Source organism: Eubalaena glacialis, chromosome 1 (assembly GCF_028564815.1).
Source record: "Eubalaena glacialis isolate mEubGla1 chromosome 1, mEubGla1.1.hap2.+ XY, whole genome shotgun sequence".
Classification (NCBI taxonomy): domain Eukaryota; kingdom Metazoa; phylum Chordata; class Mammalia; order Artiodactyla; family Balaenidae; genus Eubalaena; species Eubalaena glacialis.
The window spans coordinates 5,028,660-5,046,697 of NC_083716.1; the positions used below are offsets into that span (position 1 = coordinate 5,028,660).

The following is an 18,038-nucleotide window of genomic DNA, read 5'->3' on the forward strand; positions in this document are numbered from 1 at the left end:
AGTTCATTTGTATCATTTTTTTAGATTTTACATATAAACGATATCACATATCTGTCTTTCTCCATCTGACTTACTTCACTTAGTATGATAATAACTAGGTCCATCCATGTTGCTGCAAATGGCATTATTTCATTCTTTTTTATGGCCGAGTAATATTCCATTGTGTATATATATCACATCTAAATAGACAGCCAACAAGAACCTACTGTATAGCACAGGGAACTATACTCAATATCTTGTCATAACCTATAATGGAAAAGAATCTATATATTCAGATATATATAGACCTGAATCACTTTGCTGTATGCCTGAAACTAACACAGCATTGTAAATCAACTCTATTTCAGTAAAACAAAAAGGAAAATAAAAACATGCTTGGCAACAAGTTTTTAAAAATTAAAAAATGAAATAAACGCTGTGATGGCTTAAATCTACTTCTGTCATTTGAAAGTCACCTGTTTTCAGTTAAAACAAAGGATTACCCAAAGATATGATATCTTCACCATTCTTAACCGTTGTAATCTCATTAGAAGCGAAAAAAAAATTTTGGAATAAGCATCATCAACATGATTGAAAGCATGCTGGGTCTAGCCTCACTTACCAAGAGCCACAAGAAGGCAACGTGGCATTATAGACCTGATGTCCAACACAGTAGCCTCGAGCCACATGTATTCAAATAGAAAGTCAATTTAATTAAAATTGAATGAAGTTAAAAATTCACTTCCTCAGTTGCACTTGCCACACACTTTTGAGTGCTCAATAGCTGTATGGAGCCAGTGCTACTGTCTTGAACAGTGTAGATACAGAGCATCTCCATTACCAAGAAATTTCTATCGGAAAGCGCTGTTCTAGACAGACCTTCCAAAACACAGTAAGAAAACTGGTTGCTGCTTAAGAAACACCTCGTGTACGGCATTGATAGAGCAAGGTTAGTTAGCAAATTATCAACAATGGGCTAATTCTACATACTGTACACTATTTTCAGGATGGGCATAAATATTTCTATTACAATTACATTTCTTAATGTGAAATCTCTATAAACACTCTAAAACCTTTATCGTTCACGAGGCACCAGAAAGGTGCAGAACAGTCACCTAACAAGGCCTAAGGTATGGAAACACCATTGCCACTTTCAATGTGAAATTTAGCACCTGCACACAATGTTAGAACTCTAGAATGGGGGCCTGAGATTACCAGTGAATAGCACCATCATAAAGGCATGCAATTACCCAAGAAGATGAAACAGCCTGTCTCATTTCATTAGCCAAAGAAAGACACTGCTTCCACAGCTGACCTCTCCGAAAAGAAATCATAAACAAATGCAGAGTAAGCGGGGCGCGTTTAGAAAGACGCACTGAGATTTTCACATTTTGCAGCACCTGAGATTTGCGTGTCCTCTGGTTCGTGTGCTGTGTCTGGGTAATGAGGATATTTTCAGCTGACGGCTCGGAGCGATGTAACAAAGGGAACCTACATCAAAGGCAGAGGATGAGCCCTTCACTTCCAACTCACCAGTATTTACACGCTACGATTTCACACCACCCTCTTCTGCACTCCTATTTTTAATCCTTTCCTAAGCTTTTGATCATTCTCTTCTACAATTTCACAACGGGGATATCATGCGACTTTCCTCCCTCTCTCCGAGATATGGAAGTGTCTTCTATATCCTGCCTGCTCTGCGTTCTGTTCCCTGCCTAGGACTTCAAAACCTCCCTAGAACTGAAGGAAGTTCATCTCAAATCCCAATTTCTTTATAAAACTTTTTCTTTCTTTATGTAGAAGTTCACACTGCTCGGTGCCCCACTTCTGGGCTCTGCGGGCAGCCTCCCACCCCCCATGGTCCTCTCCGCACCAGGGCTGACATCTGTCCAAGCAACCCTGTTGGGACTAGGTCCCCAATTCCAGTCCAGCGCTATGCGTTGATCTTTCAGAGCGCAAGCATTTTCACTGTATTTCAATTTTGTACTCCTTCATAACTAAGACACATCCTAAGATTTTTAGAATTCTAGTTGGAACCACCTTAATTAGCCTGTAAAGGGGCCATGAAGGACCTAACTTATGTCTGTAAAACAATGATTCTACCATTCTTGGGTATCAATACGATGATAAGTGCATAGAAGAGCCAGGTGACACACAACAAATCATGAACCAGTAATTAAAGATTGCATGATTATGAGGTGATGATGAAATTCCACTTAATTACAAATATGCATTTTGCCTAGCGGGAACCATGATCCAGTACACATGCAGACTTGCTTGCAGAGGTACATCTAAAGGACTAGGCCGCTGGGCAGAATCACAGCCCCTGTCTCTCATTTTTTAATTTTAATTTGTTTTTTAAGTGATAGGGAGAGTAGGACATTAACGAGCCCACACAACTTAGAACGTTCCACTAACTCTATTAAAAAAATAATAATAATAGTGCTGGTTTTAAAGGAAATTTTGCAATGAGCTTACATTTATTTATTGATGAATAAATCTTACGTTCTTTATTTTTTAACCTTAGGATTTCAAGGGGATTTCTGCTTAGTGATCAGTTGTGTACATTTTATATGTTTCTAGATGTATGTTTATACATCCATACTCATCTAGAGATGGATAGACATATTCACTTCTATGAAACTCTATTTGTTTCACAAGAAAAGTACCAGGAGAAAAGGTAAAAATGAACCCGGAGGTTAGAAATATATTTATATGATTAAATGTTCTTGGCAGTGAATATTAAGAGACAGAACATCTACTGAAAAAATCCATTTTTGTTTCTCTGTAATCCATAGATCTCTATTTTTTAAATGAAAGAACTGTGATAGTCTGGGATCCATCTTATCCTCCCCAGGAAACAGTTAAGAATAGAATACTTGACTCTTCATGGAATGATTCAGGATGTTTCAAGTTGAAGGAAGTGAATGATGTCCGATAATCTCAGGATGAGAGAGGAACACGCAGTAACGTCAGGAACTATCATCTCAGGTGTCCTCACGGGACCTTATTTTTCTGACCCTGATTCTGATTCTGATTCTGAGTCTGATTCTGACAAAAGGCCCCGTTCAGAGCTTGTCACCATTTCTCCACTAGGTTTTGCATCCTGGTGAGCATGAAAGATGCTGCTTGAAACAAATAGTAGTCAATCATCAAAGCTGGAAACCTAATCGACATAATAATAATTCTTCCTCTGGACACAAATGGGCCTTTTGAAAAGGTTTCTGTTCCTCTCCTGCAGAAAGACACTGATTTCTATTTCGTGTTAACCACACTGGCATCATCAAAATAAATTCCTACGGACAGAGGCAAGAACGCAGGAAGATAACAGAGCAAGAGCCAGGCTCATTCCTGAGCAAACGATCGAGGCCCTTACCTGGGGCAGAGCTCGCTGCCGCCCTAGCACAGTCAGGCTACAGGTGGATGGAGAGGCAAACATAGCCAGTGGGCCAGATCTCAGGGATGGATGCCAGTAACTCCTACAGTGGCCCCCGACCCTTATGATGCACATGCAAACATATTTAGGTGTTTCAAGCTCAATGATTCTTTCCTCAGCCATGTCCAGTCTATGGATAAGTCCAAAGGCATTCTTCATTCTGTAAGTGTCCAGCATTTTCTCTTTGATACTTTCTTAGAACTCCCATCTTTCAGCTTATATTACCTGTTCTTCCATAACGTCTACTGTTTCTATTAGTGCCCTTAGCGTATTTACCATGGTCATTTTAAATGCCCAGTCTGATAATTCTAACACCTCTAAAGTCATGTCCAAGTCCAGCTCTGATGTCCTGTCTCTTCAAACTGCATCTTTTTTTTCCTTTAAGACCCCTTGTTATTTTATGATGAAAGTGGCCACGATGTACTGGGTAAAAGGAGTCCAGTAACGGCTCCAGTGTTAGTTTCTGCTCCGGGAGGCTGTGATTCTCTGCATCACAATTTTGGGAGCAGGAGTTTTCCCTGTGGATCGAAGAAGAGTTGTTGATTTTCAGTTTGCCAGTTTTTTCCTTGTGGTGAGGAGAGGAGTAACGACTTCCTAGCTCCTTTTACATACTGGACCAGAAACCAGAAGTCCCCCGTGTTTAGATTTTCAAGGAAAAAAAAAAAAAAAATTGCTCTGGAAATGTTTATCATTGGCCAAAACGGGTTGCCCGGCCCCTGAATGTAGGGCTGAGACTGTGCGAGGTTTCAGCGGCCGGCTCGTCGTGGCAAAGCTCAGATTCGGTGTTGACAATAAAGGAGATGGAAGGTGAAAAATATTCCTTTTTGTTTATCTTTTTAATCCAAACATCTCTGGTGATTTTCAAGAATGAATGATGTGTCCTGCTCCTCCTGGCACAAAAGTCCACTCCCATAAGCTCAAAGCACCTACAAGTCTGTATGAATGGGGGAAGTCAGGGCAGGGCAACCACCTGCTATCCACCAACCAGGTGGTGATGAGGACAACCCAGAGAAGTAAAGAGAAGAAACCAGGCACAGTGTTTCCTTGCATTCCTGCGTTGGGACAGGCGGGGGAAATTGAGGAAAACACTACCAGGGCCAGGAGTCTGCTTGTCTAGCTTCTAGGAAGCAGCAGAGGAGGAAGATGCAGAGAGATGCAGAGAGCGCTGGAGCCAGATGTGGTGGTCACGTGGCTCCTGAGAGCCACGAGGCCAACCAGCCATGCCCTGCAGCTGAGCTTGTCGTAAAGCTTCCTAGAAGTTCATCGCCCTGAAGCATTTCCTGATGTACCACAACTACGTCAAAAACTGATGTCCACAGAACCTGACCATGTCACAGTGAGAGCAGCTGTGCAAGACACCAGTGGATGGCGGTGGTCAAGTTCACCCAAGCCATCATGTGGCCATGCACGAGTTTCTTATGGCTGCCATAACAAATTACCACAATCTTGGGGACTTAAAACAATAGCTCTGCATTCTCTTTCAGTTTTGGAGGCCTGAGTCTGAAATCCAGGTGTCAGCAGGGCCACATGCCCTCTGAAGGGACTAGGGGAGCTTCCTTCCTGCCCCTTCCACCTTCCAGTGGCTCCAGGTGTTCCTTGGCTTGTGGCCACGTCACTTCCATCTCTGCCCCTCTCTTCACGTGGTCTTCTGCTCTGGGTCTCTGTCTTCTCCTTTTCTGTCTCTTATAAAAATACTTGTCATTGGATTTAGGGCCCACCTGGGTAATCCGGGACGGTCTCATCTCAAGATCTTTGACTTAATCACATCTGCTAGGAGCGTTTTTTTTCCAAACAAGGTCACGTTCACAGGTTCTGAAGATTAGGATGTGGACCTATCTTCCGGAGGCCACCATTCGACCCACTACAGGACATGTTTACAGTCTCCTAGTAATGAAACACTTAGGATCTGTCATCCGTAAGGGTGCTCCCCTGCTTACAAAATAAGGTGGCTCATCATTCTGAACCAGGGGAAGAACAGTGTGAAAACACCCAGAAGGAAGATGATTTCGCTGACGTGCTTAAAGCAGATATGCAAACAGTTCTTCCTTCCTCCTTCCCTCCCACAGCCAAGGAAACAGGCAAAGCATGCTGTGTCCTGCTCTGCAAAGCTCTGTGGCCAGCTTTCACAAGGCTTTGAACTTCTGGTTCAATCTCCGGCTTCCTGGGAAGACTGGATATTTAACTTTTCACTCACCAGCACGTTGACCGTGCAGCTCATGCGATTTTCTTTGTTCTCATCATGCATGATGGTTCTGTAATCCAAAAGTCTTTCCATCAGGTGCACGACGAGCTTTACAAAAGTTTCTCCCGTTTTGGCGAGGTACTTGTGCTTCCTGCAGTGCTCTAAGAGACTGAAAAATAATTACACACACCTTGTTAATCACACTCAGCAAAAGAAACGTGACTGAGGTGCAATTTAAAATATTTTCCATTATTAACACTTTTTTAATTATCTCTGGGCTACAAAGTTCATTGTCGTCTAATTACAGTCTCTGTCTCTATTCTGACATAAATCCCACTGTTAATCAACACTTACATTTTATCAAATAACACTTTGTACTGCTCATCGCCTCTACCTCCTTCCACTTCATGATCCAGCTTGGTGATGATCTCATTTTCAAACTATAATTAAACAGAGAAAGCGTAAATAATCAGCATGATGGATATTTCATTTCGTGACTTGAGCGTCAAAAATACATAAATCGCTGACAGATCATCATCGGAGAGTTGCCCTACACCTTTGAAGCCTGATTTCATTTAAGAGTTGTCCTTCCCGGGGCTTCCCTGGTGGCGCAGTGGTTGAGAATCTGCCTGCCAATGCAGGGGACACGGGTTCGAGCCCTGGTCTGGGAAGATCCCACATGCCGCGGAGCGACTGGGCCCGTGAGCCACAACTACTGAGCCTGTGCGTCTGGAGCCTGTGCTCCACAACAAGAAAGGCCGCGATGGTGAGAGGCCCGCACCCCGCTTGCCGCAACTGGGGGAAGCCCTCGTATAGAAATGAAGACCCAACACAGCCAAAAATAAATAAATAAATTTAAAGTCCAAATTTAAAAAAAAAAAGTAAATAATGAATGATGAGGATTGAATTTAAAAAAAAAAAAAAAAAAGAATTGTCCTTCCCAAACTCCTGGCGGTTTCTGATGAGCCCCTGTCACAGGGGGAATCTTTCATTTTCCTTCCCTGGTTAATGAAGCCTTGATGCATATTCTGATCACAGGAGCAAGAACCAGAGAAAGACAGACAAGGAAACTATAGGGAAGAAAAATCAAGGAGCAACATGAAAAAACATCCCAAACTTCATCTTTATGAACAAGTAACAGTTAAAATAGCTCCTTGGTTCTTGGAAAAGAACAGATGCCGTGTCACTTGCCCGCAGAGTTCTCTGCAATCTGAAAACAGGCAAAGGGCCACTTCCCTGCCATTCCTTGATGGATCCTAGTGAAATACCTCACTCTGGCTGAAAAACAGAATAAAAAACAAGAGGGGCAATGCCTTTCAGACAGACCAGCAGACACCTCAAAAAGGTCCATCCCAGGCCTTTCCTGGAATTCCCCAAAGCTTCTGATTGGATTTCTAGAATATCATGGTGGGAAAGGGTCCTCACAACTGATGGTCTCTCTGTCTCATGCTTTCAGGAAAACTCTAAATTCTGGAGAAGAGCGACTCTCTAAAATGTTGTCACAGAGGTCATGGACCCCATGGCCGATCAGGCTGGAAATAACTACCGCAATAATGATGGACATTCATCCCCATCCTCGCTGCCCAGTCCCCCATCCCTGGCAGAATTCAGAGCCACCTCAGTACTGGGACTCTGGCCAGGTGAGTGCCCCTGTTGCAAGGGGATCCTGCAGTTACTCATGGATGTGGGCCAGGTAGGAAGAAGGGGCTGCAAGAGCTTCAGCTCCCTAGAGATGGAGGCACCCACGCTGAACTGAAAGAAGATGGGCAAAGGAGGAATTGAAGGAAACAACAGCTGAATTCAGGGTTCACAAAGCAAGCAGACCATGGCATGTATGCAAGGGTCTCTGGGATCCCTTTTTTTTAAAACATTTTATTGATGTATAGTTGATTTACAATGTTGTGTTAATTTCTGCTGTACAGCAAAGTGACTCAGTTATACATATATATATATTCTTTTTCATATTCTTTTCCACGATGGTTTATCACAGGATATTACATATAGTTCCCTGTACTATACAGTAGGACCTTTTCGTTTATCCATTCTCTATATAATAGTTTGCATCTGCTAATCCCACACTCCCAATCCTTCCCTCCCCCACCCCTCCCAAGTCTGTTCTCTACGTCTGAGTCTGTTTCTGTTTCGTAGATAGGTTCATTTGTGTCACATTTTAGATTCCACATATAAGTGATATTAGATGGTATTTGTCTTTCTCTTTCTGACTTATTTCACTTTGTATGATCATCTCTAGTGGGATCCCTGTGAAACGTATGCTCAGACGTTGCTTCCCCAGGCAACTATTACTCGGATCCCATAAGAATTTAAGCTGCGTGAGAGAAAGAACTTTCCTCTCTCTTGGTCACTGCTGTATTCCCAACCCCTAGGACAGCACCTGACATGGATGCTCTAATGGGATGAATGTGCTATGTGCACATAAATTATTGGATAGAGTTGGTGCTACACTGAAGCTGGGGAGGGCTGAATAGGGCCCCAAAGGAGTGCGCCAGTAGGTTGCTAAGACACAACCTGCTCTCTTGGCCACACAAGCCAAGTGGTGAACACATTCATTGAAGTGCTTGTAATAGGTCCGTCAGGCACCGTCTACTGCACTGGGGACCCAGGGCACGGCTGCTGCAGTGCCACCTGGTTGTGGACCCTGGGAAGCAGAAGGCAAGGGGGCTGGTGAGACCCAAGGAGGGGCCTCAGAGCGTGACCTTGATCGGGGCACGCTGCCTGAAGCCACAATTTCATCACGCTACAGATGAAACAAAGGCTTAAAACAGGACTGGAGAGAAGTACTGATTCTTGCTTGACATCAAGGACTCAGCAACATCACAAAAACTAGGACTTCAGTGAATCCCTGCAATTCTCTGCTCCATTGCCTCCTCCCCCAAATAAACACCCTCTTTGATTCTGTTGGGCTTAAGAAGTTCAGGGATTTTAGGAACAGAGGAAAAAGCATAGTTCTATTGAAGAAGAAAGCACGAGTTGCTTTCTTTTTGTTCACCTGAGATCTCATGATAAGGACTTTTACTATATAATAACAACCTTTGGATACTAACCCGCTATTACTCTGTTCATTACAGAAAAAAATTCTGCAAAAGGCGGTTCTTCTTGGAAACTAGCACAAGAGAGATGGCTTGCCACTAGACCAAAAGTTGGCAGCCCCCTCTTCCGTGATGGGAATGCCAAATATTAAGTGGTGACTGCTGACTCTTCAGAAGAAATAATCGAGAGACAAAATAAGGCTAAATTTAATTAAAACACATGATTCAATTCCACACATGTTTAAGGAGCATACAACAAAGAAGGCTTAGAGAATGAAGAAAAACATACCTTAACCTAACATTGGCAAGCACACACTGGCATTTCAAATTGCTCATCTCTAGTTAATCAGAAGGTATTTGAATTTGGAGTCTACTTTCTGGAAATGGCATGTTTTCTCTGCTTCCACATAAACCTCACTGTCACAAACAAGGGCAATAAAGGAAGCTCCAGCTCCTTAAGTATGCTGCTTATCAAATTTTGACTGATGAATTTAATGTTCTCTAAAAAAGAGTGGATGAATGATAAGTAAATCAGAAGAACACAGCTGATTCTAATTTTACTAACCTCTAGTCTAAACTCTGTAATTTCCACAAACACCTGGCAACCCTACTCCGTTTATCAGCAAGGATTCAATTCCACAGATCTGCAGCCAGCCTCGAATTCTAGGGCCTTCGTTAATTTTTACAGAATATACTAGAATCAGTTTGCTCCTGTGCTGTGAATTGTTATCATAATCAGGATTAAATGATCCTGTCCAAATAAATTGGAGAAAGTAAGTCTGAGAGAGGAGAGCTGGTTTTATAAAAATTATGCTTATTATCTTACTCGGAAATGCATGCTGTCTGGTAATTTGCAAAAGGATTCTCTATGGTTAGGATAAAATCAGCAAGGGTTTACTGTGTTGCTCAAAAGGTAGCAGAGGCTCACTCATGTGCTAAGCAAAATCATTATCTTTTCCTCTCTTTTCTGAAACACTAATATGGCTTCGAAAAGATCCACAGAGTGTCCAACTTAAAATATTGAGCAGAGCAGCTCTAAGCATCTGATACCAGCAGCCCTCTGAGAATATGAAACATAAGAGGCCACATATATAGGGCTTTTCAGAAGGTTGCTATTAAGTTGAACACAGTGGAGGATGTCTGGGTGGTGGTGGGGGGAGCCATGCTCTCAGGGGTAATGTATTAACATCATCGTTAATTCAATGAACTTAGAAAGAACCATTGCTTTCACCACTCAGTGCCACTGTGAACCATGGGTTATTGGCTCCAATTTAGGAGATCATGGAGTGAAGGGTCTCAGCAGTGGATAATCCAAAAGCCAGTTCTCCTTGGTTTGGAATGCTTCATTTCTGTTGGGGCTTAGATTTACCATTCTTGCTATAATGCATTTATAAGTGTATAAAAACCAGGCTTGCATTCTCCAGGCATCCAGGGACACATTTACAGAAGAGATCTGGGGTTATGTCAGAGCAAGGGAGGACCAGGATGGAAAGGTTTGCACAAATAACTCACCACATGGGTAAAGCGCTTAGAGGTTACCAAGAGCTGGGAGAAAGCTGAGCTCTAGGACCGCGGTCAGCTTAGTGCATTAGCTAAAGGGTTTCTTTCAAAACCCTTTATTAATAACCCTAAATAATAACCCTAAATTATTCGCAAATAATCCTGGGTGCAGGCATGCTTCTTTTTATTGTGCTTTGCATTACTGCGTCTTTTACAAATTGAAGGTTTGTGCATTGAGCAAGTCTACTGGTGCCATTTTTCCAACAGCATTTGCTTACTTTGTGTCTCTATGTCATATTTAGGTAATTCTTGCAATATTTCAAACCCTCCAGCAGCCTTTACGGCTCGCTGAAGGCTCAGACGATGGTTAGCATTTTTCAGCAATGAAGTATTTTTTTACTTTTTAGCAATGAAGTATTTTTAATTAAGATATTGCTTTTTTAGACATAATACTATTGCACACTTAAGAGACTACAGTATAGCATAAACAACTTTTATATGCACTGGGAAACCAAAAACTTCATGTGATTCGCTTTATTGAGATTTCCCTTTATCGCGGTGGTCTGGAACCAAACCTACAATATCTCCTGGGTCTGCCTGTATGGGTGCACTTTGCCCTACTTTCTGTTTTTTAAGAAAAGCTTCTCACAAGGTTCTGGAGGTAGGACCATGGTTTTAGACCACCCCGTAGTATTAGAGAGCTCGGGAAATTAGATTCTCTTTGGTTCTGCACCCCCCCCCCCCGTTGGAATTGTCCAATCCAACAGCACTGCAGAACCATGACCTTCTCTTCAGCATCACTGGAGGGGCTGCGGGGGAGAAAGTCACTGAACTGTGTCTGTGTGGGTCACATGGCCAAGAAGAGGGCACTGGCCTGGCACAGAGCAGCCTGCTTCTCTGACACCTTTGGGGCTCCGGGCTCACATGTTGACACCCAAAAAGTAACTGATCCCCCCAAATCTGTCACTCAGCCTTTAATCCTTGTGCCCAGATACACTAATATTTTGATGTATATTGCATTCCTCTTGCTTAACCACTCTGTAAACTTAATTACACACTTAATTAACCTCTGGCACTCCATATCCCACGTTCTAAAATCCCCACATCCTTCTACGTCTAACAAGCGGGCAGCTCAGTGACCTTGAAGCTTTTGTGAAATACGCATGAGCCTAGAGGCCCCAAGCCCCAGACCTGCAGCAGCCTGGCGGGGGAACTGGCTGCTACACCTGGCAACACCTCGGACAGGTGTAGCTGTGCCCCACTGCTATACAGCCCAGACCGAGGATTGACTTTAGGGCTGTATTCACTGACAGTGGACTCCAGGAACAAGTCTGCACAGTAAGTCCTGTTGGTTAAAGGAGATTATGGGAGTCTAGGCATCTCTTTGCTGGAGAGCTTTTCTAATAGGATTCAATGTCATCAGAACTCTCAGAGTCCAGGGTATTATTTTCCATGATCTCTTGGCCCACTTTTGGGTCTGGGGTTCAGTGAAATAAAAGCCTAATTCTTGGGCCATATTTCCCCTCTAATCATCCAAAACGACAGAATCAAGTATTATTTTTTAAATGAAAGCAAAAACAAACCAATCGACAAAATCCTAATGAACTGAAGAATAAACAAGATAAGATATAGGGGTATATGTGTAGTTGATTCACTTTGTTATAAAGCAGAAACGAACACAACATTGTAAAGCAATTATACTCCAATAAAGATGTTTAAAAAAAAAAAGAATATACAAGATAAAATCACCACCAAACTTATTCACATTCGTATTACAGTTCAAAATATATTGGCTTTGCCACCAAGTGGCAGAAGCTGCCAGCATCCACTTGGGTTATTCAATTATTTGCTTAAGGTTACCAGCCTGGGTAGTAGGAAGAGATTATTCAAACAGGAACTTGGAAACATTGCAGACACAAAGATTACTCACATTCTAATATTTTTACAACTAAATAGGAATTTCTGGAAGTTGTGGAGCATTTTGCTGACCCTCACGAAGATGACAGAAAATAGCTCCATGATTGAAAATATTACTTTGCTGTGGAGCCTTTTCCATCCCATTTTTACGAATGGTCTAAGAGCCCAAATAGTCATTTGCTGCAATTCTCAGCTGTTAGTTCTATATTTTCCAAAGATATAACAAATGCATTTCTTTAAAAAGGTGCTACGAGAGAATTTAAAGGTATGCTTTTCTTCTGAAGCAAAATCCAATGAGGCTAAGACTCAGAATGGTACTCATTTGGGGGCAGGGATCTCAGTGAGATGGGGGAAGCGTTAGTTAAGGCTCATCTTGTGGTTACATGGCTCAGCTGGTCCACTGGATGATGTAAGAGGCCCTAAGACAAGGATGCCCCCAAACCTCTCCGTGCTAGCTGGGCAGATCCTGAAATCTTCACACATAAGGTCTCTCCTTTGGAAAAAAACAAAAAAACAAAACAAAAAAACCCCCAAGATTTCCCAAGGTCCTCAGTTTCAGGGTAATCACGCTACTCTGGGATCTCCGGGATTGGGGTAGGGTAGGGTGGGGACGGGGGACAGTGGCTGACAGTGAACACACCTGCAGGGATGACTTGAAGATCGGACGCATGCCAAGGAAAGTGAGAAGAGAATGTATCCACTGCGACTAATGCACTGGAGGGAAGCAAGCTCTGAGAGATACAGCGAGCTCTAAAAAAGCAAGGCTACGTCACATGTTCAAAACACTAAAGTTCTGTAAAGATGAAAAACCTTCATCTTCCCCTAACTCCATTAGGTTTGTACATCTGCTATGAAGGTAGAGCCAGTTTAAGCCTTGTTCATGTGACTAATAAGGTTAGATAATTGGACTCCATCCTAGGAGCTCCCTGGATGGAGGCAGGGAAGGCTGTGCCCTGCTGTTCTGTGCACGTGCAGCTACACATATTCACCAGCATCACCGACAAGGAACAGAGGGCATGCCTTGTGCTTCAGGAGAGCAGCCACTGGAGGATGAGAGTTGAACCGAGAACAGAAAGGAGTCAGAAAAGATACAGCAAGTCAAGAGACAAATGCTGTGGTCCAGGAGAGCCCTGGGATAGGGGGTGAGGGAAGCAGACGGACACTGGGGATGAGACAGAGGAAGAACCCACAAGTCATTGCAACCCACCACGGAGGCCAAGAGAGCAAGCCAAGGCCAGGCCAGTGGGACTGGACCCGTGAACCGAATGACAAGGAGCCAGGCAGAAACGGGGATGATGGGGAAGCAGCAGAGCTGGGAAGGATGACGTCACGTGGCATCCACGTGGCCTCCCGCGGGAGGCTGAGATCGGTCAATAGAAAAATAGAGATGTCCCAACGAAAAGGAAATTGATCATTTCGCAATTCACCAGAACACATTAATATGGCAGAGAGATTTTTTTCACAAGCTTTCGTTTTTCTGCCTTGATTTTTACCTTCGAGGTGTTCTACCACCTGTCTGTGAGGGTACAAGCAGATGACAACACAATGAACAAATGGCCAAGGATTCTTCACCAAAAAACTCGAGCAGCTGTTTACACTTAGCCCGAATGTGGGTTCTTTTTTTGTGGACCTTTGTCTTCATGTTTGTGTTTTTATTTACACATGTCCAAGTGAGGCATGTTTTAGGCTAAGGAAGTTGTTGTGAGGTGGAATTAAATAGGTGTAACTACTTCATGGTACGACTTAAACCATTTGGTTTTCTGGAAAGATGTCTCATGATGTTGGGACAGATTCTGAAGCCACTACTGGGCACAGGGTGTTGAGAATGTAGGCAAAAATGCTGTGACTCTTGTCAACTTTGGGCCATTTACTGACAAACCTGAGAACTCTGTGAACTGGAGAAAATGAAGCACATGCGCATAAGGCGGTTATAAGACATTTTAAAACTATGGTGAAACAGGAGTGAGACAACGAATGGGAGGATGAGAACAATTCAGAAACCAAACTCTCAATTCCAACGGCCCTTATTTTGACCCAAAGACTCCTTGAAAGAATGACAAATGACATAATGTTTTAAAGGTTTTTGATCTTACATTCCCGGGCTAGTAACATATATCTATATAAATACATTTTTCTCCTTTACCTGATTCTTTAATTTAATAGCATCTTTCCATAAGGTCCTTCTTTGAGGCTTGATTCATACACAATTCAAAACATCTGATGCATTTGCAGCCTAGGGAAGAGCATTTTAAATTACAGTTCCTAGTTCTGGTGAGTTGGCAGTGAGACGGGGCCATGATTTCGTGCCGGTGGCAGTAGGGATGGGTCACATCTTATGGCAATAAGATCAATTGGCAGTAATGTCAAAAGTCACAAAAAATATTTTGAATCAGCAATTGCATTTTTGAGACTGTACAACAGGAAAACTTTCAAAAGAAATTCAAGCTACATGCATGATTATGTTCACTGCATATTTATTCATAGCAGTGAGTACAACCTAAATGCCCCACTAAAGGGGACAGATCAGAAAAGGATGAGGCCACTCATTCTATGAAATGTTACACCATCCTCGAAATCATGGTAACTACGCTGCAGTCGAGGAAAACGTCCTCAATATATTGACAAACAAGAAGAGCAACGTTAACAAAAAGGGGACAATGTTTACGATGTGACACCACACGTGTACAAAGGCTGACGGTGAATCCGAGAAACCAAACCAAACGAGTTGCTCTTTCAAAATAGTCTAATTTTACAAATAAATAAATGTAAGGAAATCTTCCTCACCCAAAAGGAAGAAAGAAAAGAAGGAAAGAAGGAAGGAAGCGTGGGCTTTATGGGTTTGATTTTATATCTTACAACAGCTCTTTCGAATAGATTCTATTTCATACCAATTTTACAGCTCTGAGCTGGAGACATACAGATGGTCAGTGATCTGCTCAAGACCCAGGTGGTTCCTGACTGAGCAGGGCTTTAGGGTCTACCCAGACTTCAGCGTCTGAATGCCATGCTTACTCACAGACAGGGCTTCTTTGGGCTTTGTATCTGTCTTTTGTTCTGGGAAATAGTAAAATTGCTCTTCATGGCTACTAGCTTCATGCAATAATGACGAAGACTGACCAATTAAAGCCTATAAACTATTCAAAGTTTCTGAAACTGGAAAGTACAAAAGTGAGGAAGGAAAACCTCCTCTTTAAATATTAGATCTCACTAAAATCATGTTACCTTGATTGATGCAGTTTTGATTTCCATTCACTATAGGAATTTCTCTCTAAATTCCTCAAAAATTTATGTAAAATGCTTAGTACATTAACTCCCCTGAATCACTATAATATTTTAACAGAGGTAGTTTTCAATTTAGAGGACCCCCTATCTCTGGGTTTTTCTCTTGCCTCCTGCAAAGCATCATAACCAAACCATTAGTACACAAAGGAGAAATCCATTATATGTGCATGTGTGTGGGCCTGTGCGTACCCACCCAGGAATCCATAAACACCATACTTATCCAGGGAAGGAGATTTTGTTCCTTTTCACATGTCAATTATTCAGATTTTGTCCTTCATGTTGATACAGGATGTTTCTAGCACTTTACATACACTTTCTTTATGGAATTTTCATCAGTTCCATTGCACAGGTAAAAAGACCAAGGCACACCCTTAAAATAAAGGCAAAGACTTTACACTTAAAAATAACGTAACTCAGTAAGAAACAGCCGGTCTGACAGAATACAGTAACATCTGATCAAAAGCTCTAGTGCACATACAAAGGAGAGCCAAAGAGAGAGTTTTACCCAGTTTTAATGTGTCAGTAAATCCACTTAAAAGTAAATAAAAGCTAAAAATGGAGAACAACATTCTCTAAAGACGAGAGTGATCCTCCCTAAGAATGACAGGCTTCTTCCACAAGGAGAGTCTAGGACTTTTCTCTCTTAAGCTGTAGGGAATTATGTTTTCCATATTCAGCATGTGTAACTGGAGAACCATCTATACGTCTCAAGGTACTCAGGCTTGTTCCCCTTTCCTCTCCAAGCCACTACTGCACACCCACGTCCTTACCATCTGGAAGCTTCGGGTGGAATGGAATTCACACTGCATCATGTCAAAGAAGATGGGGATGGTGGCTTTGCGAAGCTCTGTCTCAGGAATCAGTGTCATTTCTAATATTGGGCCGACCATTTCTGGAATGAACTTTATCTTGTGTTGACCTTGAATAAAGAAGTGCATTATTCAGAAATGTTTTAAAAAAAGGATTCTGAAATGAGCTTCAATGGACAGAAACAAAACTACACAGATCACTGTGATTTTGAATGCTAGGATCTTGGGAATATGTATCCATTTCTCACCTACAGGCAACAATTTTGAGTGTGTCCAGCCTTTACTATAAGAAGTGAACTGTATTCCAAATAGTGTAAGTGAAGCTGTTAAAAAAAAAAAATCTACCCAATATAAGGCCTGCAGTCATGATTTGTCTGTTACCGACGACAAATGCCATTTCACAAACAGACAATTACATCACACACATCGGGGCGTGAGCAGCTTACGGGTACCCAATTTTGGAAAGAGCAGGGCTGGGAGATGGGACCCTTGGCATCTCATTTTATGAACAATGAACAAGAGCTGATAAAGTGAAGGGGTTAGGGCAGGTGGTCTCTTGGGCCCTTTCTGTCTGCAACATCATATGAAAAAGAGTTTACTATTTGGAACCTCTGTAAATAATGTCGAGGGATCTCTATAACATTCCGAGTGACTGATCAGAGAAATCAGAACCAGATCTCAGAATGTGAAGCTGTGAAAATAGAAAGGACTCTGCCTTTTTGGACTTACTATTTGATTGGATAATGCTTATTAAAATAGCTACTTTATTAATCTTATATCCCAACTATCTTGTCCAGATATGATTTTTAAAGCATAAGATTATAATACTCATTATAATTCACAAGGGCAATAGTATATGCTTAAAAACAACTTTTGAGAAAACTTTTCAAAAGTTGTTTTTAAGCACATACTACTGCCCCTATGATTAATAATGAATATTACAAAATTAGCTAACATTTACTAAGTACGACTACATGCCAAACCTCATAGGAAGAGTCTCACTGAATTCTCAACATAATTTTGTGAGACGGCTACCATTCCTCTCCTCTTTTTAAAAAACAGACCGTATTTTATTTTTTAATAGACTTTATTTTTTAGAGCAAAGGTGAGCAGAAGGTACAGAGATTTCTCCTATACCCCTGCCCCCATTATGACATCCTCCCCCAGCGGGGGTGCCATTCTGAACTCTGTTTTACGGATGAGGAAACTGCAAATTTCCCCAAACCAGCGTGCTGTTCAGTGGAAATGGTGGAGCAGGATTGGAACCCGGGTCTGTGATTCTGAAGCATCAGCTGTGTCCCCCGTGCCCTGCCTGCTTGTCACGAGATCTTTCCAGGACACTAGGCCTCTCCATCTCTTGGTAACAGAAACGATGCTGGCTGTCCACAGCACTCCCTTACCTGTGTGCTGTCATAATAACCCAGATGCAGAGGACAGCGACCTGTCATTTTATCTAGCATTACTGGGGTGTCACACTTCTAAACTGGGTGCCCCAGAAAGTAGAGACAGGATTCTTACAGGCTCCAAACCTTTTTATTTATTTTTTTCTTTTCTATTTCAATTATTTTGTTGGAAATCTGGGTATCACACCTTTTGAGGCTTCTGCCTTCGACTCAGACACTGCTAACTCAAAATCTCCATTTTTTCATTTTTTCGTTTTTTGCTGCCATTTTGCCTCACCCCAGCAGTGGCCTCCACACCCTGCTACATCTAAATTCCTGAGGGCTGGGAGTGATGTGGGTGAACTTCCAGAGAACTTGAAGTGATAAAAGGCCGCCAGAGGGAAGGAGCTGTTGGAAAACTCATTTCTGAAAAAAGGGGGCATTGACCTTATGTAAGGTGATATGATTAAATTTAGAGGCAGGTCCCAACACGGAAGTGGTCTT

At 42.2% G+C, this 18,038-nt stretch overlaps 1 protein-coding gene across 2 annotated transcripts in view; it reads right to left on the reverse strand.

The window, feature by feature from the left end:
- Positions 1-18,038, reverse strand: part of DOCK1 (dedicator of cytokinesis 1) — a 518,791-nt gene that overhangs the window by 72,355 nt on the left and 428,398 nt on the right. For both annotated transcript variants that reach the window (XM_061183775.1, XM_061183829.1), the window contains exons 33-35: positions 16,114-16,262; positions 5,952-6,037; positions 5,610-5,766 (exon numbers count right to left, since the gene is read on the reverse strand). In XM_061183775.1, the coding sequence (XP_061039758.1) occupies positions 5,610-5,766; positions 5,952-6,037; positions 16,114-16,262 (392 nt within the window). The remainder of the gene's footprint in view (positions 1-5,609; positions 5,767-5,951; positions 6,038-16,113; positions 16,263-18,038) is intronic.